The sequence below is a fragment of the Pleuronectes platessa genome, chromosome 21 (assembly GCF_947347685.1).
Source record: "Pleuronectes platessa chromosome 21, fPlePla1.1, whole genome shotgun sequence".
Taxonomy (NCBI): domain Eukaryota; kingdom Metazoa; phylum Chordata; class Actinopteri; order Pleuronectiformes; family Pleuronectidae; genus Pleuronectes; species Pleuronectes platessa.
The window spans coordinates 3,580,667-3,607,543 of NC_070646.1; the positions used below are offsets into that span (position 1 = coordinate 3,580,667).

The 26,877-nt window shown below is 47.3% G+C and overlaps 1 protein-coding gene across 1 annotated transcript in view; it reads right to left on the bottom strand.

Annotated features, from left to right (window-relative positions):
• tanc2b (tetratricopeptide repeat, ankyrin repeat and coiled-coil containing 2b) overlaps positions 1-26,877 on the bottom strand; it is a 107,993-nt gene that overhangs the window by 18,090 nt on the left and 63,026 nt on the right. The window contains exons 5-12 of the mRNA XM_053413451.1: positions 26,595-26,711; positions 19,526-19,680; positions 14,629-14,812; positions 13,813-14,061; positions 8,113-8,244; positions 1,787-1,825; positions 323-604; positions 47-171 (exon numbers count right to left, since the gene is read on the bottom strand). Coding sequence (XP_053269426.1) covers positions 47-171; positions 323-604; positions 1,787-1,825; positions 8,113-8,244; positions 13,813-14,061; positions 14,629-14,812; positions 19,526-19,680; positions 26,595-26,711 — 1,283 coding nt within the window. The remainder of the gene's footprint in view (positions 1-46; positions 172-322; positions 605-1,786; positions 1,826-8,112; positions 8,245-13,812; positions 14,062-14,628; positions 14,813-19,525; positions 19,681-26,594; positions 26,712-26,877) is intronic.

Consider the following 26,877-nt stretch of genomic DNA (forward strand, 5'->3'; position numbering starts at 1 on the left):
GTGTGTGTGTGTGTATGTGTGTTTGTGTGTGTGTGTGTGTGTGTACCTGAGACGCCAGCCTCCTCATGCCTTCTTCCTGACGCCGCCTCATCTCAGGGGTCCCTGGACAGCTGCCTCCTCCCAGGGTGCCGTGCGTGGGCTGAGGCTGGGTGAGGGGGAGCCCCTCTCCATCTGGACATAACAGGACGAGACAACGCAGCACACTCAGGGGACAGTTGCCTACTTGTGTCACATTCATGCAATCTCAACACAACACAAAGGGCGTGCACGCTGTTGTCCAGCTTTTCTTCTAAAGGCTGTTTGGAAAGGTGTGGGTGCCTACGTTTGGGCGAGGCCTGCGGGCTGTCCGAGGCGATCTGTCTCATGCGGGTGCCGTGGCAGCTGAGCGCCACCAGGCGGGACATGATCGCAGTCTTTCCGAAGCCGATGTTGCCGACGACCACCACGCCGCGGTTGGTGGTGGAGTTGGGGCTGTTGAGGTGGGCGTCGATCTCCTGGAAGAGCCACTCGCGGCCCGTGAAGACGGAGTCCATGGTGATGCTCGGCACCTCGAACAGCAGAGGCTTGAGGGCGATGTCTTGAGGCCGATAAGGAGCAAACCGTACTGTCGGGTCAGGGAAACAGAAAACTGGTTATTGATATTACAGCTTTAAGCAAAATGTATAAAGTTGTATGAAGGTTTTACAGTTGAAATCTCCCCTGGGGAACTAAAATAAGATGAGTTACTATGTTAAAATACTTATAATACTCAGTGATGGGTGCAAACATACTGTACAGATGACAACAACATAAACACATTAATATATATGTATATGTATCTCATACATAATCAATAATTGTGTTTTATTATGTGTTATATATACTTCTAATAAATCATAATAAATGGTATTTATATTATTTCCCATTAAAGAGGAAGAGCCTGATTTAAAATGTCACAGCAATGTTGAATTTGATGTTTGTTCGCCATTAATAATATCTATACATAATATGTCAAACATAATCAATAATGTTTTTTTATAAAAAGGGACAATGGGAAATTTGGAAAAGTCATAATAAATTATATTTATAATATTTCACATTAAAGATTGACACCACAGGTAAATGTTCTGGTATCAAATATAGTGAAAGGTTTGTTAATGTGCTTTTTTATTTGATGTTTGTTCGCCATGAATTCACTTTGAAGTAAAGATCATTTTGTTATAGCACAGCTTGTTTATTGTTGAGCTCAAAGTTTAAAGCTGCTGACTCATTTTAAAGTTCATAAAACAAGTGTCATATTATTGAGATTCCATTGAGCTTACGAGCCTTTAAATTACAAACCATAAAAATGTAAGTGTGTGTTTTCACTCGTTCTGCTTCTGAGGAGAATCTGCAGAAAAGTCGAGGGAGCGACTGTTGGTTTCGCTCACTAGGGGGCGACGCTCAACTAAAGTCCTCCAGAGGTCGGGTTTCTTTTAACCACAACATATGGACCATTAAAGGCTAACGAGGGTAAAATGGATCTGGTTTGAACTTCTGAAGCGGCGCGATAAATTCTGTGTTACAATTTGCTCTGCAGCTGCTTCTGGGTGTCGTCTCCCGGGTCGGCTGCTTTAAACTGATCTGAGCTTTGAGAATTAAATGTTATAAATCACGCCAGCTTCCGAATGAATGAGGAACACAAGCACTTTGCTAGGGGAAGTGTGTGTTTGTGTGTGTGTGTGTCTCTCTGTGTGTGTGTTTGTGCTCCAGAAAGCAGGACAGAACAAGCTGCTTTATGCAACAGATGAAAATCAAAGTAACTTACGTGACTGGGATTGCCAGGCATTGCTGTTATTTGCGGAAGCTGCGACGAACATCAAGCAAAAGATAGAAGACAGACAGAGAGAGAGAGAGAGAGAGAGAGAGAGATAGAGTGATGAAGGAGGGAGGGAGGGAGGAGAGAAAAGGCAGTGAGTGTGGCTGCAGTGTTTGTCACAGCACAGGGCAAAGGTGTAGCTCAATGAAACACAACACAACGGGACGAGGCAGCAGTAGAGTCAGCACATCGTGATGTCAGAGGTATTGGGAACCACCAGACTGGAGGTCGATCACTAATTGAAATCCAGTGAATTACGCCGAACAAGTTCCTCAGCGTGTCTGCGGGGGGGGGGGGTTCGCACTTTTGGGAGAATCTAATTGGTTCCACTGCGCCGGGGCCGAGATCAATCAATCCTCATAAAAGTGGTGGAATCCAGTCAGAGCAGTAATTCAACCACAACTCCAACCACAGTCTGGAGTGTGGGTATCACAGGCTGCTGAAGTCGGTTCATTTCAGTGTAAGACAAAATACAATTAAAAAAAATAACATACACATAACATAAATACACAAGGCCGACCGCAAAATCTGTTATAATTTAATTAATAGCCATAATCATAACGTAAATAAATACTCTTTCATGATTTTTTTGCTTTTGGTTTTCAGGTATTTCTGCATTTCTGGCTCCACTCAAACACAATAACCTTTTTAAGTGAAGTCAATCTTCAGTTTGTCTGTTTTCATGTCATCCAACATTGAACTTGTTTATAAGTCTGTAAAACATACAAGGGTCTAATATTAGTTTTTATATGTTACCCCACAATATGTAAAGATATGTGAATACAAAATATGAAGTGTCTAACGTGTCCCTTGCTTCAAAGAGAACTGCAAAACTTCATCTCACTTTCCTCTGTATATCTTTATACCTCATCTATATGAGTTTTTTCCGAGTAACTTTGTTAGTTACATCTCACCACAAAGCAATCCACTGCAGAATGAGACGAGTCCAGAATTTGGAGTTATTACAGAGGAGCTAAAACAAACTGTTAAAATGATATCTTCTCCCCTCGGCTCCTTTGATTTGATCAGATTCTCGACCGGGTGCTGAGAGGAATATATACGGCTGCTGGTCAGAGAGCGGGACGAGTGCAGCGGCTCATTTCACACTCTGCAGCCTGCGAGCAATAAGCACAGTGAGTCAGGGGCCGTATGTATCATATAGTGGACCGGCAGGATCAGACGCTGCCGGATTTCTGTGTGTCGGCAGAAATGTCTTCAGTGTGCGCGGGTACGGTTCAGCAGTGTGCGAGTGTGTGTTGCATTAGAGCCGTGTGTGTTGCATTAGAGCCGTGTGTGTTCTGTAAACGAGTCCAGTCCCGATTTAGAGCGCGGGGACAGAACCTAATGAGCTGATCTGGCTCTTCATGTTATTCTTTTACCGCACATCACAGCAGAGTGCTGTTGCAAGCAGGACTTCATCTTTCCAGGAAAGGCTAATTATACAGAATGAGAAAAGAAATGTGATGAATATATTATACAATACTTATACAATCAGCAAAAAAGTGGCTGCTATACCTGAAAGTGGGTGACGAGCTTCTACCGAGTGAAACGAGTTCTGCTGCACCGAGCTCAGAGCCCGGCTGCAGCCCAATGTAATAACAGACATTTCATCCATATTCCCCAGTCAGATAATTTTAGCACTAACACAACACACACACACAGACACACACACAATCAGAGAGAGACTGACGACTCTATTATGTCTATAATTCACAAACTGATGCAATATTCCTCCAGTTGTGTGTCACGCTGTGAAAGAATGGACCTGACGTAACTCTGGTGAAGGGAAATGCAAAAAACTCCTCTGACGCTGGCATCTCTAAAAGCCCGGGCCCCCGAAGTGAGAGGCTAAACACCTTCTCCCTCTTAAGTGCCACTAACTCAATTAACTTGTGGGTGACTTGGTGCCAGACGTGTCTTGGAAAGCTCCGTTCGCTCCTCGTGGAATTGTAAAACACACGCTTCTCCAAATGGCAGAAGCGATTACACGTCCTGCGCGTGAAGTCGTGCAGCCACTGCTGCTCCTCTGTGTCAGGTGTTCCAGGAAGAAACATGGCAGCCATGTTGTGAAGGGCGGCCGGGGGAGTTGTTCCCGGTGCGTGAGCGCGTGAGTGAGGGGCGGATGGATGGCAGTTGCTCGTAATCCAGCCCATAACACCCCCCCTCAGGCAACACTGAGCAAGGTATCACCCCCCCCACCCTCCATCCATGGCCAGACGGAGCAGAGTCTCAGACGTTTTTAATTATTCACCAGGTGAGGATGACTCACGGTGGCTGAGCAGGCTTGAGAGGGAAGGGAAGGATGAAGAGGAGGAGGAGGATGAGGATGAGGTGCGGAGGAGGAGAAGAGGATGGGAAGTGGAGGAGAGTGGAGTTGGCACAGAGGTGGAGAAGGAGATGACGGGAGGAGGAGGAGGAGGAGGAGGAGGAGGAGGAGGAGGAAGAGCGGCTCAGATGATCAAATGCTTTCCGTGAGTGTTGTGGGGAGTGCAGCGATGGTTTATCTAAGGTCAAGCCTAGGACCCTTGTGAGGGCTGACGTGGGAGTTGGTGGATTTGTGAGTTTGTCGAAGGATTGTGGTTTTTCTTTCTCTGTCTGGTTTTTCAGACGCACGGTTTTAATTCCAGACGTCTCTTCTCACAGCGGACGCAGAGCGACACAGCTAGCATACGCAACAGCAACAGGATCTTATGCAATTTCCTTCTTCCAAAAGAAAAAACCTAATCTTATGTAATTTGCACAGTAGGCTTATAGAGCAACAGCATAAATCTACATGTTCCTATATTAAAAATAAACCTGAATCTTCCTGCAAAGATTGATTCAACTCTATTTCACTGCTGATGTTGAGCAACAGTTATATATGATTTAAAAAAAGATGCCACACATTCCTTCTCAAACTCCAGATTAAATGAAAATAAACATTTATCAGATTAAGATTAAGTGGCTGCAGACAAACTAACGAGCTGAAACGAGTCATGGTTGTTTTGCTGTAATCATGTTTCTGCACCGTCATCACATCTGGACTCTTATCTCCTCCCTCGCCTGAGACAGGGATGGGGCCTGTTTGCTGTAAACACATGTTTACTAATGGATTAGAGAGCGCACACCTCCGACAGGGCCCATCAGAGCCCCTCAGGAAAACACATCCACGTTGCCTAGATCCAGATTGTTATTTGGATTTGCACCAAAAATTGCACAAACTCATAAATAACTAAACATGTCTTCGTGTTCTCATCAAGATCCATGAATTATTTCCTGGGAAGATTGGTCAAAATGTAAAATAAGGTTTTTCTTGAATCCATGTTCCAGCCTTCCAACAAGTGGATATAAGAATAATAACATATAATAAACAATGTGTGTATATCACACCTACTGAATAAATTGAACTGTATTCATCTTGTGCTTTTTTTCCAGTCTCAGGGACAATTTAGATTCAGTATCTTGCCCAGGAAACTGGGGATCGAACCAGCGACGTAATGGTTAGTGGACGACCCTCTCTACCTCCTGAGACACAGCCAGTACCTCAGAGTCTCCAATTAACACGAATGTCTTTAGACTGTGGGAGGAAACCAGAATACCCAGAGGCAAGGGTGAGAACATGCAAACACCACACAGTGTCAGATTCAAACCCTGCACCTTCTTGCTGTGACCAACCACTGCACCACCGTGCCACCCATCTATCTGTGGTAGTGGGCTCAATGCCTATATTTTAAAGGCTCAGTGATTTCCTAAGCACGACTGGGACTTGGTAGTTTTTCACAAACCGTGAGTGAATTAGTTCTATTTTCAGCCGTGGTTTATTGCAGCAGCAGAAAACTGTATGTGGAATTGACTTGAAGTAAATTACAGGGCCAAGCTCCACAACAACAATGGAGCTCTAAACTCTGTCAGGCTTCGGATACACAGACGATTCCTGTATTAAGAATCAAGGATTCAGGGATTTGACGGCTGTGAGAAAGATCTTCATTCATCAGCAGCCTCATCCTTTAAATGTCTAATCGATTAAAGGGCCTGGGTGGATTTCTGCGACTTAGTCTTCATGTTTCTGCCGGGTCAGAGAGTGTAAAAGTGATAAAACCAAAAGCTAGAACACAAGGCCTGCTCTGTGTCCGAGAGCAGAGGGGGGGGGGGGGGGGGGGGAGATGGAGACGGAGCGAGAAGGACCAAAGATAAACGACGGAGAAAGTGTGTTTGCCAGTGTTTCAGTTACGTGATGGAGTTTTGCGGTGAACAGATAAAGGTGGGTGGTAGATCTTGGACGTAGGCAGGCAGGAGGAGCAAGAAGGTCCATTACAGTCTGACTCACACTCCTCGAAACACCAGCACAGCTCGGGCCCCCGATGGCCGACATCAAAAAGCAGCTTCGACTGAAGCCGGCCAGAGATAGAGCAGCCTCAGTCAGCTTGTGAGCACCTGACCAACACATAACCAGAGGACTTCTCTCCTCATCAGCTCCTCACAGGGAAGGAGCCCAAATATCTGGGTTTTCTGAGGCATGAGGCTTCAAATATTAACATAAATGCCAAAAAAGTTAGTTTAGGAAGTTGTGTTTTCCTCCGTCCATTTGTTTGTTTGATGCAGGTTCAAAGGAAATCACTGTGGTTCATGAGGTGGCTCAGTGGAGCAATAAGCGGTATCGATAATGGAAGGATGGAAGGATGTGGTTCATCTTCCTGAACATCAAACCAGCCAGATGATATCATGTGGACTGGGCTGGATGGTGGAGCTGGATATGGTTGTGATGGAGTATGTTCCAGGGAAGAGTGAATGTGTTCCCTGGAGGACCATGTGATAAAAACATCCACCAATCACAGAACAAACTCCTCCTTTATCCGGTGATTCTATACCCATTAGTCTCTTATTACAAATATCAGGATTAAAAAGTGTTTTCCCTTGTAAAATCAGAGTCTGTTGTTCAACTTGCTCTCCTCCCTGTCCTGTCTGTCTCTGTCTCTGTCTCTCCTGGTGAAGCGGCAGGAGCCGTGCACCCGGGGAGGAGCTGACGCTGATCCGAGGAGGCAGGAAGCATGCTAGGACGCAGTCGGCTGGCTTGTAAACACACTTGGCTGCCCTTAGAGGACGAAGGTTGAATCAAGTGGCTGTGAACAGTGAACAGTGAAGCTCCTGCTCTACCTTCCTCTCTCTCTTTTCTTCCATCTCTCTCTTTTACCCTCTACCTCTCATGCTCTCTCATCCGGGGCAGGGGAATCACATCGCCGCTCAGTGGAGCGAGCTCTCACCTAAGTGGGGTCTTAACAGGTGTTTAAAATACACACAGACGCATATTTGTGTTCGCTTGGATGGCAGAGGGCGGCCATTAGGGCTCGTTACTGGCTAAGTGACGCAGGAAGAGGGGCGAGGGGGACGAGTGACGATGTGACATCAGGTCGTTTGGTCATTTGGTGAGGAGGCCAAAGAGGAGCATGCTGTGTGCTGGACCTGAACGCTGCCCGTGAATCTTTAGTGCAGAGACAAATCTTTATCTCTTTGACTTAGTTGTGACACAACCTGACAAAATGCTCAATGTGTGTTGCCTCAGTCTCTCTCTCTCTCACACACACACACACACACACAAACACACACACTCTTGCAGACGCATCTGCCACATAACAAACTGCAAATCAACCGTCACCGACTTTTCATTTGAATTTTTATAAATAACTCGCCCGTCATGCTGCCGCCGCCCTGCGATGCTCAGCTGCTTTGTGTTGTGTGTGGATGGAGAACAGAACAGGGTCCTATTGTTCACTGGTGCACTGTGTCTAATGTGAAGCTAATCACAGCCCGGCCCTGAGAACAAACTGCATTTCTACAGCTAAAAGAAAAATCTAAGTAAACGATGGTTGAATGCTGAGACTTGGTGGTTTGCACTGTTCTTCACCTACACTGAGGTTCCTAACCACAACCAGCATTTACTGCACAACATCTCTCAGCTTATTGTTTCTTTCAGTGTATTTTTAGTCTGGATTCAATATTTGAGCTAGCTGAGGGGTTTATACTGCAGCCAGCCACCAGGGGGTGATCAAGACACTCTGGCTTCACTTCGGGGGAGCCGTCATGGCGTCCATCTTTATATAAAGTCTATGAACATCAAATAGCACAGAAACACATCACGTTACACTCGCGTTACATCACTCAGTGTGACTGGCAGCACGAAACACACCTCACAGACTCAACAGCTTGCACATGTATGAAGGCCTTTGATTGTGCGTCCGTGTGTGTGTGTAAGTGTGTGTAAGTGTGTGTTTGCATGCTCTCTCAGCCTGGTCGCTCACCTCTCAGGTCCTGCCCGGAGCGACCCGGCCCGCAGGTGGTGCTCTGCCTGGGCATGCGCAGCGAGGTGCGTAGCGGCGTGTGCCTCTGCTCATCCAGGTAGGCCAGGTCCTCCAGGTGGGCGGAGCTAGTCGCTGCATTCATGTGGGGGATAGATGGACAGAGAGAGAGAGAGGGAGGGAGACAAAAAAGGACACTGCTGTCAACATATGTTCACATTATGCAACATATACAGTCAAAAAAAGCGCATAAATGCACAGAGGAGAAGGCGGCAGCGGGTCACGACCAGCCGCTGGCGGTTTGTCAGGCGACCAGGACTCGACCCTGTGTGGTTCTGCTCCAGACGCCCTCCTCTCAGTGTCTGTCACACGGCACGGAGGCAGATGCCATCCGACCCCTCTCAGGATTAATTAGCTCTGCAGACAAATGTTTTATTCATGGCCAGAATGTTGTCTAACGCCGGCTGCTTGAGTGTTCACACCTCGCCGGGTCTTCAGGGCCGACGCTCAAAAAACGAGTGAGTGTTAAACGAGATAAGACGTCGGTGGTGAGGGCGAGCGACGGACTCGGTTCTGTGTCACACACCCTGAACCCCGAGATTCAGTTTGGGGTGAAGGAGTCTTTAGCATCCAGAGGGTTGCCGGTACCTTGATGGGTGAGGGGGGACACCGTCAACCACTTTGAATTTCGACTCAGTGTTTCCATCAGTCATGAAAACACTTTTTATTCACTGTAGAAACATCGGAGCATCTGAGGAGCATCGTTAGAACGCAATGGGCCGAGAAGCACGAGGAGTCAGACGAGCAGATTGGGAGATTTATTTGGAGGTGAACCTGAAAGTGAGTGCACCTGAAATGTCAGTAATAACGCCTGGAAGCAGCGAGAAGCCAGTCTGTGAACTGTGATGGATGCTCCCGACAGACAGCCTCGCTCATAACTTTTTACAGTTATCATCTTTTTCTCTCTTGAATAAATGTGACGAACTCGGAGGTTGGGTTTAAATCATGTCTGTTCTGGCTGCTTGTGTTTCTTGCTCCATTTGATTAATGCGTTCAACCGAGTCTTGGCAATTACCTCAGTGAAAACAGATCCAGAATCATATTTATTGCCAAGTAGTTTTTTTTGTGAGAAATAGCTGAAGCCAGATAAAAAAGGACAAACTTCAAGTACAAGGAGAAAGATAAAGACAGGAAGTTAAAAAGTGAAAGACGAGAAGGGGAGCTCAGTATCACTGCTACGGCCCGACCTCTAAATATACCTGATCGTTTTTCATCTAGACTCGTGAATTATTATCTGGGAAATTGGTGAATTGGGCAAAAACATGAATGGATCCACTTCGTGATCCAGACCAAACTTTAATGGGTTCTTTCCTGACCAATACAAAATCCTTCCACTGAGTTCCATGGCAAACTGTGCAGTAGTTTGGTGTAACGTAGATGAAATACAATAAAATCTATAATAGAAAATATGTACAATTTGAATGTACTTTTCCCTTTTCTCTTCCACTCTACCTGTAATACTCTGAGGTCCTGAGATCCCAAGTCAAATTCAAGGAGTTGAGGGGAGCCAGGAACTGTCAATGGCTGCTTCTCCTCAGTAATATCCTCTGTGTGTGTGTGTGTGTGTGTGTGTGTGTCTCCAGTCGGTCCAAACAGTAAGGCCCAATAATCCCTCCAAATGGCCGACCTCTGAGCCCAGCAGCTCTCCCTGGTGTAAAACTCAACATCAACTCTGATCCTGAACTGTCCTCCGTTCAAAGAGAGGTTTCTGTGACGGGGGAGTTAAGCTCAGTGAAGTGCTCAGCGTGTGTGTGTGTGTGTGTGTGTGTGTGTGTGTGTGTGTGTGTGTGTGTTGTGTTGCTGACTGCCTGAGTCACCACAACCATGGACCCAAAAAACGAGCCACATGGGTTTTCCCAAAATGGAGGGAAAATGGCAGCTGAGAATGCTGGAGGCTTGGCCCCGGTGGGAACGAGGGGAAGGGGCCTGCTGGTCACCAGACTGGGCTCACAGCGGAGACAGTGGAGGCAGCTAAACCCGGGAGGAGTGACTCAGGGCTGATGAGAAGTCCCACGTTTCTGCTCGTCTCTTTCAACTGCGTTTTGAATCTGTGCGCTCATCATCTCTATCTGCAATGCAGCAGGCTGCTGGGGATCACATCCACAGCTCCTGTGCCAATGCGCTGAGACTGCACGGTGAGGAGGAAAGAAGAGGAAAGAGAAACCGAGTGAGGAAGACAGAGAGTGAATGGACAGAGGGAGTGGAGAGCAAAAAAAAGAAAGTGATAAAAAGTCTGACAGTGCAGCAGAGAGCTCGGGCGCTTTGGGTGACGATACATCAGACACTTCCTGTTTCAAAGAACGCATGCTCACACACACACACACAGAGACACACACACATGAGCTGGGCTGCCGTCCACAGCCAGTCCCAGTATCAGCTCCGATATGAGGCTGCTGGTGATTTAAAACACCTCAGTATTCTCCTCACATCTCCCCAGGAGAGAACCTGGGACGATAAATAACGGAGGTCCTGGTGTTTAAACAATAAAGCCTCCGGGTGTTACTCAGTGTGTGTGAGCAGACCAGGGAACAAACAGGAAATCAGGGGAAAGATGTTGGAAAAGGAAATCGATGACACTCGGCCGGCCCTCAAATTGAAAAGTGTTGTCTCCGATGAGCTGTTATCGTCATTTAGTGAAATTAGAGGCGAGAGAAGGAGAAGCTCCCAGTGTGGTTTATATCCCTTTAGCCTTTGTTTAAGTCGGAGGGATTCCTCACTGCCAAGGCTGTTACATAAGCTTGTGCATATAGACGCTTCATCGTGGCTTAAAGGGTCAGTTCACACAGATTAGAAAGATAACATATCCTGGGTGAGGAGGCAATTTCTCAGCTTTTAAATCTATATCTCAAAGATGTTTGTGCATCAACGCCTAAATAAGAGAAGTGGATTAAACTACAATGCAAAATATCTCTGGATTATATAAAGATGAAAACCTGAATTGTTTCAGGAAAACCTGAATTTGCTTATATTAAAACAATCGGACAAATTAATCCATTCTTTACCTAGACACTCAAGCTGTTGTCGTATGAGTTATTATTTTAATAATTTCAGTCAAACCTTTAAAAACATTCTGTTTTCAAGCCGATTCAATTTAAATTTTGAGCAAATCCACCAAAACAACGTGTTTCAGCTGCACACAGTGATCAAACAACGCACCGAGACATCTGTGGCGCCGCCTCTCTTCACCTGGGGTTTGTTTTTTGTTTAAATGCAAATGTAATTTCATATCCAGATTCAAACAGCTTGCAAATACCAGATGTTAACGGGGCTTAAAAGTCAGGGATCTGCTCAATATCAATATTTTCCTGTGCCAAGGTTTGTCTGTTTGTGAGCAGCATTACGCAAAAATGACAAATCAGATTATCATGAAATTTGGAGGAAGTAAGCGGATTGGATCAGGAACGAACTCATGGAATTTTGGTGCGGATCCGAAAAAGATAAATCTGGATGCAGTGAATTTAAATGTGGTTTAATCTTCCACATCCTCCCTGACTTTAGCACTATTGAATCTGTTGAACATCCCTGTGTGGATTCATCTTGTTGGGATCTCTTCTTTACACAAGCAGGGCCGGTCTCTGCTCTTCTTCTCTGTTCTTGCTTATATATTTTTCCGTGAATGAAAACTTAAAAAAACCACTGAGAGATTCACTCGTCTCTAAAACTCCATCACCACCAAAGGGTAGAGATAACTCGGTCTCGGTTACTCCTTCCTCCGTATCCATCTTCAGCTCTGCCAACGCACTGCCTTCATTAGGTAATAGAGTACCCCCCCCCCCCCACCACCACCACCCGCCTCCCTCCTCATTTTCCTCCCCAGTCGCCTTCTGCTCGCGCTCCGTGTCTCTCTCCCTCTCTCTCGCCCCGCACTTCAAAGCGAGTGTCTCTCTGTCACTCGGGGGGGGGGGGGGGGGGGGGGGGGGGGGGGGGGTAGAAACGGTTAATGCCTGGGGCTTTGATGTTCCACTGCTGCGTGAGCCCAGCCAATCCTCAGCCCGCCGCTCTCCCTCCCATCCCTGCATCGTCTCATCATTCTTTGTGGAGGAGAGAGGGACAGAGAGAGAGAGAGAGAGAGAGAGAGAGAGATTATGAAACTCTCTTCCACTCCTCTTCCACACGTATCCATCCCTCTCTCCTCGATATGGAATTCCTGTTCCTGACACACACACAAACGCCATCAGGGTTTTTTTTCTTTCTCACTCCCCCTCTATTTCATTTTGGTTTGCATCATCTGCAGCTCATAGTTTTTCATGTTTCTTCTTATTTTTTTTCTTTTTAAATCTGTCTGCGGCTGTAGCTCAGTATCTTTTGAAGGTCTGGGCACTGAGGGGCGGAGAGGAGATCAAGGGTTCATCTCTAAACCCGGCAGAGTCGCGGCGCCGCCAGACGGCCGAGTCAAACAGCCGAGCACGACCAGCATAGAGAGCGGGTCAGGGCTGTGGTGACCGGCCACGTCAGGCACATTTACAGTGTTTAGTGAAATGCAGACGTGTGTGTCCGCGCTACATGCAGTCGTGCACACACACACACACTTTTTTCTCCAGTGGGAGTGAGAGAAGTGCAGAGTAGAGCTCATCGTCTGATGATGGGAACAATAACACAATCAGGCCCATTAGGGCGCCCCCCGGCGTTATGGAACTTGCATTTCTCCTGATAAATTTACTGCTACTTTTGGGAGCTTTTCTGAAGCAGCTGCGGTCGACAATAACACACATCAATAAGACCCCAGTCAGCAACACAAATTGAAGCTTTCCTTATGCGATATTCTCCCAGTGCGTTCTGCTGAAGCTGCTCTCTGGTTTCACGCCACACGAGAGGCATGAGGGTTTAGAGAACTAAATACCACTGCGGATTTGCAGCAACCCCAAAAAATCCAACTTAGCTATTTCCTCACTGAATAAACATTTATTTAGATTTTTTATAAAATTGAACCATAATGCAGCTCTTTCAAAAGGCCAGGCTCAGATTTGTGGAAGTTAAAGTTGATTTATCACAGATTTCCAGGAGTAATGTGATCTGAAGCATATTTTTATATCCGGTAAATAAATGTTGGCCTCCTGAAGACTGCACTAGTCCCGTTGATATATACAATTATGTGAGTTTTGTATATTAAAAATCTAGATTGTTACCACACTACTTATAGCCAATGAGAAACGAGCTAGGAATGTAGTGACTGTAAAGAGGAGGGGTTTAAGCCGTGTCCCACCTCGGTACTCAGCCCTCAGAATGACACCACATCTGAATAACCACAGTTGAAAGCCTTCTAGTCTAACAAATAAAATCGTGGAGTTCTCCCCGTTTAAAGTTTGACCCTTGTGTGAAGTTGCTCCTCCAAACCACAGATATATTCTTCTCTTTTCAACAGGGTTTCATTGCAGGGTTTGGGAACCACACAGTCGGACATGGAGGAATTCAAAGGGAGGGGGTCACAGTTCACCTCGGCAGAAAACAGGCGAGGAGAGAAAGCTCGACAGGAGTGAAGAGGGAGCACGAGGACTGAAAACCAGCAGTTCAATCCAATTTTGCCACAGACAGCTCTCCGTCATGGCAGAATATTTACCGCATGCTCATGCACCGCTAGGTAACTGCTGCCTTTCACAGGGAGAGAGAGAGAGGGGGGGGAAGGGGAAGGAGGAAGGGACTCACCTGCCACAGAGTTAGGGCGGGGCATGAGGTACAGAGGGATGGAGTGGGCGGAGTGGGAGGACATGCTCTCCAGGCTGCGCTCGGGGATTTTGTTGAGGCTGTAAGTGGAGGCGGTCATGTTCTCATCCACCCTGTACAGGAACGAGTCCATGCCTGATTTCTGGGACTGCCACAGCTTGAGGTTGGCCCGGGAGCCCTCGCCGTATTTGCCGCCTCGCTCCACGTTCTCGGAGTAGCTGGTCAGAGTGGCTGCAACAGAAGGAGAGACACAATCAACCTGCGGCTTGTTGATGGGATGTTTGCATCATCAAGGCCCTAGCTGCTGCCAGGAGACATTGAGTGACACAAGTCCTGATATAGTGTTTTATACTAACAGTCCAGGAATGACCCAGCTGATGTCTACATGACAGGTTATCACAGTCTGACTGGAAACTCAAGACAGAGAGGAAGGAAGTGAGGCTTCGTTTTCATTCATTTTACCGAATCTCACTGTGAACCACGCCCTGGCTAGAACTTATCGACCAATCGGGACGGCTCTGGCAGTGAGATATAATCACTTTGGGGTTAAAAGAATCAAGCAGTGACCTCAGGCGTGTTCCTGCTGACTGTCACAGGCTTTGATCTCTGCACAGATCCCAGACTTTGGAGCTGGTATCACGTGTTTTGTAGATTTGCCTGTATTTTGTTTTATGATGTCACTGCCTCGTTATTAGGATTTATAGTGTGTCCACCACAGCAGGGAAGTGTTTCTACCAATCACATCCTTTTATATACTTTTATACATGTATTTGTAAATCCGTTTCCAGCAAATCTCACCGATAATCCCGCTGTCCCTGCTCTCCAGTGTTGAGGTGGGACTGGTGACGGAGCCATAGGCACAGTCCCTGCCGCCGGCCTGGCCTGGCATGGTGGGGGGGAGGGTGGAGCAGGGGCTGCCTGCAGGGGGGGAGGCAGTGCTGCTGGTCAGGGTGGAGCAGGGGCTGATCCTCTGGTTCTGGCCCTGGAACGGAGACGCAGATATAAAAATAAATAAATCACATTTCATGAGCTCCGTTTGGTTTTAAATGAGCTCGATGAGAACACGTGGCAAAGAACAATGTCTGAACTTCTAATGTCTGAGTCAGAAACAAAGGAAAATGTCATTTCAGTATTGCAGCTTTCAGAAGCTCAGCCCCCCCCCCTGCTGCTTCACCACATGAGTCAAGTCCTTCTTAGGATCGTCTCTCCCCCACACTCACAAAAACACAGTAATCATCATCATATCTAATGATTTGTGGCATTTTTGTGGGAAGTTGCCTCACAAAACAGACAATACTACACAGCAAGTACAAAAATACAAGTATCCAGTGTGTTTAAATACCCAAACCACCTGTAGCATCTACATCCAGTGTGCTAATGTTACAAATTATACTGCGGATGGGTTTCTCTATAATCCTGTAAGATCTTATTATATAAAGTGCCATGAGATAATGTTTGTTGTGATTTGGTGTTAGACAAATAGAACTGAGTTGGCAGAACAAACCAGATGTTGTGTACACATCAGACATGTGATGCACGACATGTAAATGTAGTGGGGAGGGGAGGTTTGCTGAAGGTGTGGGACAACCCTCAAAACAAACTGGAGTAACTGGGCCAAATTTCACACACTCATACATCTCATCATTATTTCCCTGAACACACGATTTTCATCATCACAAATGGAAAACTGACGCAGCTCTGCAGAAATTGTTAGTGGCTTCTTCCATGACCCATGAGCCATCCTTCCACAAAGTGCCACCATATTTCCCGGTGATCCCTCCAGTAGTTTTTCCATAATCTTGCTCAATAACAAACAAACCAGCAGAATGGACTGGGGTGAAAACGGAGGTAATAAATAACATGCTAGGATCTTACGCTCACTGACAGATCTATTTTCATCTGTTTTCCTCTTGACTGCCATGACTACAATTAAGTCTAAAAAAAAGCAAGTGCCTGTGTGTCCTTTCCAGCCCCGGCAATGTTCGGGCCCCCCTGCTGTGACCCTCTTCTGCTTCGGTTCAGGTGAGGAGACGAGAGACCACGGGGGGAACAAAATAAAAAACACTCCGCTGTGTCTAATCTGCTGCTGCGAGGACTCACAAACACAAAAGGCACAGGTAACACAAAGAACCACGCACACACACAGGGATATACAGAAGCACAAGAAAAACAAGGAATGCCGAATCTTTGAAAAACAGAAACACAAGGAGGTGTCTATTCAAGAGAGAGATAGATAGATAGATAGATAGATAGATAGATAGATAGATAGATAGATAGATAGATAGATAGATAGATAGATAGATAGATAGATAGATAGATAGATAGATAGATAGATAGATAGATAGATAGATAGATAGATAGAGAGAGAGAGAGAGAGAGAGAGAGAGAGAGAGAGAGAGAGGAGGTCAACACTGGGGTGAAGACGGAAAACAAACATTTTAAATTCAGTCTGGTTTCTTGAGGATGACTGACAGGACGCTCTGAGCTGATAGCCACACCCACACATGTTTACAGTGAGGAGCAGGGCTGCACCTCATCATCAGTTTCATCGATCGATCGATCTGTCAATTATCTGCTGGGGCGGCTGAGGCTCGTCAATTAAACACGTGGTCGGTCGACTTGACTCCACATCCTCAGGTGAAACTCAGTGAAATAACAAGCCCCTGTTGAAAACTGTGTTCATGCTCAGTGAGGCTGTAAAGCTTGCTCACATTGAAACCACGTGTTCAGCAGGTTGTGATGTTTTCATTGAGAAAAAGCCCTAAAAAGAAGCTGCGGCTCATGGGCCTGTCATCAGATTTGAGCCGAAGTTTTGGACGGATTAAAAAGTCCTTCATGAGATTATTCCAGTTAATCCATTGAGGGCAAATCTGAATTTTGAGCACTTTATTTAATGGCGATCGATTGAGTCAGTTTTCGACCCATTTCACTTAGAACCAAATGACCGGAGCTGAAGCTGAAGAGAGAGTCAGAGGATCGGCGTCAGGATTTATCCAGAGATATCTGATCCATCCACTAGTGTCCAAAACAAAGTGGAGGCCTGATCCATCGTCATCCCCAAAAGCTGCACTGCGAGCAAATCCCCAAAGATCCAGATTTTTTATTTGGATCGACATCAAATTGCAAAAAACTACCGCTCAGCCGTGCGTTCTCCCTTTTGTTTACGATAATGTTCGGTTTTGATCGACACAGTCAGGAAGGTGTTATTAAAATCTTATTTACAGCCACTGGACACAATCAGACTGAGGGTCTCGCTCCGTCCATTTACAAACATGAAGCGGTAGAATATTAGAAACACAACATGACTCACTAAGAGCTCAGTAATAAGCACTCAGATCTGTCAGAAACAAAACACAAACACTGGCCTTGAAGAAGTGTTAATGGGCAGTAGTTAGAAAGCTCTTTCCCAATGTTATCCACCATAACGTTGCATTCACCCATCATGGGGTTCAGCATTGTGCACCTCTGTTCCTCCTGAGCCACAGGATCACACACACAACATCTGTAAACACATCATCAACATGCTGTCTATCAGGACACGTGACCTGTAGCCTCTGCTGTGTCCAACTGATTGACTGAGAGAATGAGAAACAACTCGCTCGAGTGTCATGTTTACAGGAGCTTGACCCGGTCGCACAACCGAACACCCCCACACACACACTCACACAGACACACACATGAATGGATAAACCTTCAGACCTCTGCGCCCTGACGCGACAGCGCAGCTCCATCCGGCGGGCTAATGAACCTCGTCTTGTGCGGGCCTGACCTTAAACGCCACGCGAGGATTGGATTGAACCTGGGAACGCTGCGTCTATTCGGGGAGCGAGAGCACGAGAGCACGAGAGGCAATTACCTGCAGCGTGTCTGCGAGTTAAGGTCACCTTGTTCCGTCAGCTGCTGAGGTCCTGCACACGTCAGCTGCTGAAGGAATCTAACCACGACGATAGGATGTGAAAAATAATGTTAAACCCTCAACCTGTGGTTCCTTTTTGAAATATTTACTCTTGATTACCTACAGTATAAAACACAATGTAGATATATGCTCCAAATTACACCCACTAAAAGTGTTTGGTTGAATTTACTTAATTTCTTTGGGCCAAATGGCTGCTAGAAATATCTTCATGTAAATCGAGACATAACTTTTAAGTTGTCTAAGAATAATTTTTAAAGGGGACATATTATGCCCATTTTACCAGAGTTAATATGGTTCCTCGGGGTCTTAATTAAATGTCTGTAACATATTTTGGTCAAAATACCACAAGCATCATTTAAAACAGCACCTTTTTACCCTGTCTAAAACAGCCCACCTCAGATTGACCTGTTTTGAGTGCCCCGCCCCCCTCACCCCCGGTGAGCCTGGCTGCGAGAGCTAACGCTAGCCATCCCGGTTAGCTCGCGTGACTCTGACGTTTATTTCGGTCATAATCCCATTCGACGCACTCTAGTGTATCGTTTCTGAAGTAGAGAAACAACAACAAATCGCAGGAAGTGTTTTTTTCCAAAGTTTTTGGGACGTGACAGATACCCAAATTAACGTGTAGAAGCACTACAAAAGTGGAATTTTCATAATATGTCCCCTTTAAGTGAGGTCTCAATTAAGTGTAATTGTTATGTTGTAGATATATTAATATAAATATATCTGAATATTTAAAATGTCAGCTCAACTATTTTGAGTATTGTCTACTCAATTGTTTGATGTTACGTATCCAAAAATATATTATGTACATTCAGTTTAATTCTACAAACTAGATTTAGGTTTCTCAAATTAAGTCCAAATGACAACAGTACCAACAGAAGCCTTCTCTCCTGTTTGCTCATCAGATGCTGTTCTTGTAATGTTTGCTGTTTAATGAGTCAAACAGATTGACAGAGTGTAGAACAGCATTCGGAGCAGATATCCACTAATAATACGTTTGTGCTTTGTGAGCGATCCGACGCGGTGCCTCTCGAGTGTGAGTCACGTCTCCAAAAAGTGCCGCTTGAATAAAACCTCTCTCAATTTACACCCCCCCACTGCAGCGCTCACATGGAGCACAGGCAGAAACCATCAGCCTGTAATCGCTTATCCACACCGCTTTAGTGGCAACCTCGTACCTGAGCCTGATCCAAATACTTTATGCAACAGTTTCGCCCCCCTCCCCCCCTCTTTCCCCCCTCTCCCTCCTCCCCGTTACTCCCTCTCCCTCTGTGTTTCTCTCTCAGTTCAGGGAAACTCACACCCGTCAAATCAGGTTTAGGTGGAGAAACGAGGGGATCTGCTACAGGGCTTCAAGCAGGAACCTTGTGCCGAGAGCTGCTTGTTGCACAACTGGTAAATAGAAAGGGTTCGGGTGCAGGAGGGAAGCTTTAAGATCAAACCTGCTGCAAGTCAACATCTGTCGGACAGAAATCTATAGTTACAGATATGTGCTGTTTTATGGAAAGGCAGGAATGAACCTAGTCTGAGAAGATCTGGTTTTTCCTGACTTTCAAAACGAGTGCAAACAAGGATGTGACAGAGATAAATGTCAAAACGGATCAAAACAGACAATTGGGCTTTTGTTCAAGTTCCCCACTCAAAACCTCACTTATGATAAAGCACATCGATAGCGTTTAGGTTGATTGATTGATTTTTGACACCAGTCCAACCACAAGTCTCCTTTTTTTTTACCCCCAGGCTCCTGGAAAAGATTTCTAATTGATTAGTGGGAACCATTACCTGTCTCGCCTCGGGTTCCTCCATGCTGTACTGGGTGCCGGCTGGCCCCTCGTTCGCTTTGTCTCCCAGAAGGAAACCCAGGCGCGTCATCAATGTGTTGGCTGCCTCGTCCACCGACGGAGGGGGGCCCAGCTCCCGGCTTGACTCCCCTGCAGAGGCACAGCGATGGGAGGAGGAAGGAGGAGGAGGTGGAAGAGAGAGATGAAGAGAGAGAGAGAGAGAGAGAATATGTGTCAGTGGTGGGCAGGAGCACAGCAGCAGCTTTTTTTGGACATTTTTCACACGGCCATAAAAAACCACCACTTAATTCTCTCTTTCTAGAAGCACACAGGTTTTCCACTGCTCTTCCTTTCACAGCGGACCTGGACAGAGGCTACACAGCACCTGCGCTCAGGAAATGAAAAACACCCTACCTGAGTTGTGCTGGAGCTCAGAGCTGTGCATTAAACACTCATTCCTCAACAGCTGGACCTTTTGGTGTGTTTTTTTTCCAGGCGTCTGCTTACATAAAGTCCAAAATCCCTTCAGCCACCGCCTCGATAATCCGTTCAAACTGTTTACAAAAGCCCCCTCTCTCCACGCCGACGAGCAGAAGCCATATCAACACTGACGGCTACTCCTTCCGCACCACCCGTCACCACTGCACCCTGTGTAATGAGATACGCCCTTCACCTGGATGTGTGTGTGTGTGTGTGTGTGAGGGAGGGAGGGAGGGAGGGAGAGTGAGAGAGCAACAGCGTGTGACTTTTCAAAGTGGGTGTGTATCCACCTCCTTATCCTCCTTATCCTGTTTACAGAGGACTGAGAGCACTAAGGAGAGAAAAGACAACACCAGGGTGAGCCTGCGTGATGATCAGATGATCAAAACACACACACACACACAGACACACACAAGCAAACACACGCTCATGGAGCTGTGGTATTTCAGTTGCAAATAATGAACCCTAACCCAAAACTAAAAAAATCCCTACACAAACTAATCTCTATTTTCCGTGTTACCAGGCTACTGCCCAACCCACAACAAGCCGTCGCCTGTGGTGTCGTGTTTTTCCAATAACACCTGGCCGTGGCCCCCCCCCCCCCCCCCCCAACCCCCCCGAGGTCCTGACTATATCAAATTCAATTCAATTTCCCTTTATTCACTAGTATCACTCTAATTACTCTCCCTGGTCGTAGAAGGAGAAACACAAACAGCTGTAATTGGATCGTATCAGCCGCTGAATCGGCCTCGACGTTGAGGACGTTGACGGCGACAGGACGAGATGGCTGCTTGTTTAAATAAGCCGTGGCCAGGAGACGGCTAGCAGCCGGGCTAACCGCTCTCTGCTCCTCCTCCTCCTCTCCTCGCTGGGTTTCCTGCAGGACAGGTTGGACCGGACTGACAGGTAGCTGCTGCTGAATCCTGACTGACGACCAATAGACAGGCCCGGGCCACAGCTCCACCCCCCTGAGGACAGACAGCTCGTCTGGAGAGCTGTGGGCCTCTCACTCTCACATGCTCAGGGGAACCTGCAGACAGGTGGGCGATCTGAAGCTCGCCCCCCCCCCCCTCGCCGGTGGACGGACAGCCAGGCCAGTCAGGGTCCTGGTTCCATTTACTCCACGAGCAAGACGGGGAGTTTTCCGAGGAAGCTTTGAAGCAAATGGAGATGACATGTTGCTGTTCCTCTAAACACTGTGACGACCCCTCCCTTTACTGCTAGCATCATGCAGCTGATTACTTCCTGCAGGAGTTGGCAGAAAGGGAGGGTCGTTAGGGCAAGGTGCTCACACCTGGCTAGGCCTCTACCCAAGGTGATATAAGCCAGCCTGGTCTCATTGTCTCTCTCTCTCTCCTAGGCTCCACGCCGCTACAGGTTCTTGGTTCTTGGTTCTTTTTGGCGTCTTCCTTGTACACTCAACAGGAGCACACACATCTCACTCATCCATACACTACATTCACCACTGATGCCACTACTCTCCACACCTCATGCTTTTTGTACATATAATTGTTCAAGTTATAATAAAACCTTTTCATTTAGCACTTTCAATCCTGACTCGTCTCCCCTCCTTGTCACATATGTTGAGCCAGTTTGTGACAAGTGGGGGCTCGTCCGGGATTCAGTATTAGGATTAAAATAGCTTAAATTTGGTCTGTACTGGTAAATTGGCCCGGTTTAGGTTGGTGTGTGCTTCCTCCTCTTGCAGACAATGGTTTTTGGTTTGCTTTGTTGGAGTGTACACTACTTGTTGTTGGACATAGCTGACTGTGCGTTGGTTAGTCATCAACTGTTCTGGGAGGGGAAATGTCAGGTTGTTGTCAGTGCTGGTTATTTCTTGTAGGAAATTAAGGAGAGGTATTTGGTCCATTTCTGTTTGTGGTGAAGGTGATTGGATTTGACTGGGGCTTTGCGTTTAGCCCTATCTGGGGTATGTTGGTATCTGTTGGAGCAGGAGTTTCTACCCCCTGTTAGGTTTGGTAGCGGGTTCCTCTAGGGGACTCGTGGTGATCACTTTAGGTGGCGGCGAAGGTGGGTAGAGCTATTAGCTCGGGAGCACCTCTAGGGTTGGGAGAGGGTTGCCAGTCCTCTGGTGGCCTTCTTCTCACCACTGGTTTCGCGTGCATAAGTACCCCCCACCATTAACTGCACGAAGACTAGGATAAGTTAGTTAGCTAGTTTTAATGGTTGTAGTTAATATCAGTAAAGGGGGGAGGCTCCTGTTCACCTGTTACCTCAGGTTTGGGTTTTCTGCGTGTCTCAGTCAAGGTTTGTAACTTGTTTGGGCTCTGCAGCATTTTGATGTCTATGTCGGCTCAGGGTTATCTCCGCTGACTGTCTTCACTGACCATAACCCCCTCACCTTCTTGAAGTCACTGCCAAATCCTAATCAGAGGCTAATGAGGTGGGCGCTGTTCCTGCAGCCATATAACCTAGACATCCGACACATTAAGGGGACTGACAATGTAATGGCAGATGCCCTGTCTCGGGCACCTGTGGACCCTTAGTCTATTTATTCATGCTGTCTCTCATTTCCATGTTCTCCTCTGCTCATCTCTCGGCTCTTCATTCCCTTAAAATGCTCCTTTGGTACCAAGGCTGCTGGGTTGGTGAGGATGGAGGGATGTGCTGGAGGATGCAGCCTGGGGGGAGTGCAGTACTGACTGTCAGTTATCGGTAACGTATGAACCATGACAGATTGGAACATATTGACACTTATTTGATGTATAACACGAGGTGGAACCTCGTTCTTATGGAGGGGGGTGTGACGACCCCTCCCTTTACTGCTAGCATCATGCAGCTGATTACTTCCTGCAGGAGTTGGCAGAAAGGGAGGGTCGTTAGGGCAAGGTGCTCACACCTGGCTAGGCCTCTACCCAAGGTGATATAAGCCAGCCTGGTCTCATTGTCTCTCTCTCTCTCCTAGGCTCCACGCCGCTACAGGTTCTTGGTTCTTGGTTCTTTTTGGCGTCTTCCTTGTACACTCAACAGGAGCACACACATCTCACTCATCCATACACTACATTCACCACTGATGCCACTACTCTCCACACCTCATGCTTTTTGTACATATAATTGTTCAAGTTATAATAAAACCTTTTCATTTAGCACTTTCAATCCTGACTCGTCTCCCCTCCTTGTCACATATGTTGAGCCAGTTTGTGACAACACCCACACCCCCACACCCACACACACACACACACACACACACAGCAAGCCACCAATAATGAGCTAATCACAGCATATTAGGTCCAAATCGGCTAATTACGTATATGAGCTGTGATGAGATGGATATGGCTGCTCAGTAATGCAGCTGGACACACTTAACACAGAGCTGCATACGTTAACGAAGGGCCCCAAGGTCACAGGCTCCCAGAGGGTGTGGGGGGGGGGGCATGGAGAAGCTGAAGGTAGATGGAAGCAGATGGATGCTGCACCTACATCTAATATCACAGGGGAGCGGAAAAGCAAAACGTCTCCTCATTGAACCCTGTGTGTGTGCGTGTGTGTGTACGTGTGTGTGTGTGTGTGTGTGTGTGTGTGTGTGTGTGTGTGTGTGTGTGTGTCTGGACATGGAGGCAGTGAAGGCCTCCCAATTGACAGACTGGCAGTAGTAAGCGGTGAATACATTAGCACTGATTAGTCAAATGCTCCTTTGGGGGGTTTGTGGTTGTGACTCTGATCAAGCTCTCTCTGTCTGTCTGTCTGTCTGTCTGTCTGTCTGTCTGTCTGTCTGTCTGTCTGTCTGTCTGTCTCTCTGTCTGTCTGTCTGTCTGTCTGTCTCTCTCTGTCTCGGTGTGAGTGTTTGTCCTCGTCCCTCTCACCCGTCTCTTTGTCTATACCTGTCGCTCTCACTTCCTGTTTCCCTCCGTTGCCCTTTTCTTCTTCTGGTTTGTTGCGTTTCTCCTCATGTGGAAGCTAAATCCTGAATCTGGACGCTGAAGCCCACAGTCCCTCCCCCCCCCCCCCCTCCAGCTAAACATAGCCCGTCCCCTTTGTGCATCCTGAAACTGTCACACTCACAAATCAAACCTATAACACAATCAAACACACAATGCTGTTGTCAACTACACTGTCAAATAGCTGTCAGAATAAAAACAGAATCGAAACGTTTGATTGGAGGACGATAATAAAGACCATTTCATCTACATCCTGTTTTTTTTACACCTTCCTCTGAATGTAACCGAACACTAATGAGTGACTATCAAAGGGGAAACACACAGGACATCACCAGAATGCTTTTGTATTGATTTCTTTGTGTGTATCAGGTTTATTTTTGGTTCTTTGAATGCACATGATGGCAATCAAACGCACACGTCCTCTCACTAACGCCACCGACACGACAAACACGAAGACGCGGCTTCAAAGCCTCACGAGCACTGAGACACTCGACCCGAGGGGGGGGGGGGGGCATCCTCTCTCATCACAGTGACACCGTGAAATCCTTAATGAGCACATTTTGAATATGAAAGAAATTATCTTATTTTTCTATTTCTCTGACACACACACACACACACACGCACACACACACACACACAGACACAGACACACACACTCCTCTCTATTGGATTCCTGAGCTGCGAAGGAGACAGATGGTCGCCATGGCAACTATCTTTGCGCGCAGCTCGGAATGTGTTTCTGTGGTGGCGCATCCGCTCATACCCCCGGACCATCCACAGGTCTGCCCTCGTGCAGCCGAGAGAGAAGGGAAGCATGTGTGCTGCACGGGGGGCTGGGGGGTAGGGGGGGGGGGGGGACAGGAGATTAGCATCAACAGGGGCCCGGAGCTGCAGGTGAAGATGAACCATGCGGCGGCTACTGGTTCAACTGGGAGTTCTAGCTCAGTCCACACAGAAGCCAAGATGCAGACGTGAGGAATCCTTCTGATCAAAAGGTGTAAATACGTAGATTCACACTCGTTCCATAGCTTCAGGTGTAATAACAGATATGAATAACAATGAGCAGATATTGAACGTGTGCACTGGCAGACACATCGAGGGGGTGGGAAGCTGATTCAAGAGATAAGAGGAGTGAATATCACATTCCTCATGTGCACGGTTTTTCTTATCTACAAAACAACACTTACTGATGTCTCCGGTATAAAAGCACCCAGCAGGACTCAGGATCAGTATCCACACCTATAGTCCCGCTACTCGCTGTTAAAGAGGTTGAGCTCTAACATCATTAGAAAAGCTTTCACTCCATAATGGACGGAGGACGGCTGGAGGCGGCTTGTACAAGCGAACCTCACAAATTATTCACAAACCATATTTACGACCCCGCAAAATCTCTTTGTGGTCTCGTAACGATCAGCTGATACCTGACTTCCTTCCTGGCAGCAGAGAGCAGGCCTCGGATGTCTACGTCACCGCCCCCCCGCTGCGACCGGTGCCAGCGAGTCCTTGTTAAGAGCTAAGATGTCCATCTGTCCACCTGGGAGGTGTGAGACGTCACGCCTCAGAACTCTCTCCCTCTCTCCTTGTCCCCGGCCCTCCTGGTGCAGACAGCGGGCTCCTGTTTGTGATCATCTGTTGTGCTGCCTCCTCCGTGTGCAGCAGAGATTACCACTCCCACCCCCGAAATGTCACATCTGCAGCAGCTTAAAGCCGCTCGGCGCAAACCGGTAGATTATTCCAAAGTCGGCTTCACGGGAGTGACGCGAAAGAAAGCGACAGTTTTTTTTCCATCCTGTGAGATTTCCGACATGCATGTAAATCCAGGTGCTATAGCTCAAGGTTTGATCTCCCGGTGCTACAAAGTATTTAGACTTATCTACTATACACTCTAATACAGATCACCTGCTTAGAGCTCCCATTGAGCAGAGACTCTGCAGAAGAGGCTGACAGATGGAGAAAGCTGGTAGCACCCTGTCAACCATATCCCTTCTAAGTTACCACACTTAAGCCCTAACATCCCATCCCTGTTTCCCTCAAGTCTTCGTCCACCTCGAGGGCTGAGGAGACGTGGGACACCGGGGGTCCAGCCAACGAGCCGGGTCAGGAAGCATTTCTCAGCAGCAACAGGAAGAGGAGAGGCAAGATGAGAGGGGCAGATATACCAGAACCAAATCTCAGCAGAGCGCTATCCTCGAGTGACCCGTGTTACTGTCCTCCCATCCGGTGAGAGGAGGGGCTGCTGGACAGGGGCGGATAGAAAGGGGGGGTGGGCGGGGGAAATCTGGACTGTCCGCGGGATTACAGAGCAACCGCCCGACTGTGCACCGAGAACGAGAGCGCCACCTAAAACAAGCTCTGCTGCCGAGGAGCTGAGAGGAGTGAGGAGGCAGAGGGGGAGGAGTAGAGCGAGGGAGAGGGAGGAGGACATGATGGTGGACACAGTGGGAACCAGCTACTCCTTTAATGACCTTAGCAATGTTTTCATCTTCACAGCAGCCTGCACCATAACTGTCCAAACCGATAAATGATCCTCATCGCTGTCTGTGTATGTGTGTGTTTCTCTCTCTCTCTCTCTCTCTCTCTCTTTCTCTCTCCCTCTCTCTCTCTCTGACAGGAACCGGCCAGCGAGGAACCGACATGCAGAAAGGCAACACAGCGGAATGAGGGATGAGCCGGCCAAAAACTTACCAGGGCAGAATGTGTCCAGGTCTGGATTCTTGGCAGTGGAGCAGGTGTGTGTAGGGGAGCCAAGCTCTGATTGAGGAATGCGCGGGCTCTCCACAAACTTTGCTTTCCGCAGAGGGGCTGGGAGCAGAAAGCATACACACACACATATAGAGAGGGAGACAACATGCACACACACACACACACAGACACACACAGATCAGGGAGATGGAAGAAAGAGAGGAGTGACAGGGACAGGGACAGAGAAGGAGGAAGACAGTGAGTATGAACTTGAAGCAGCACACTG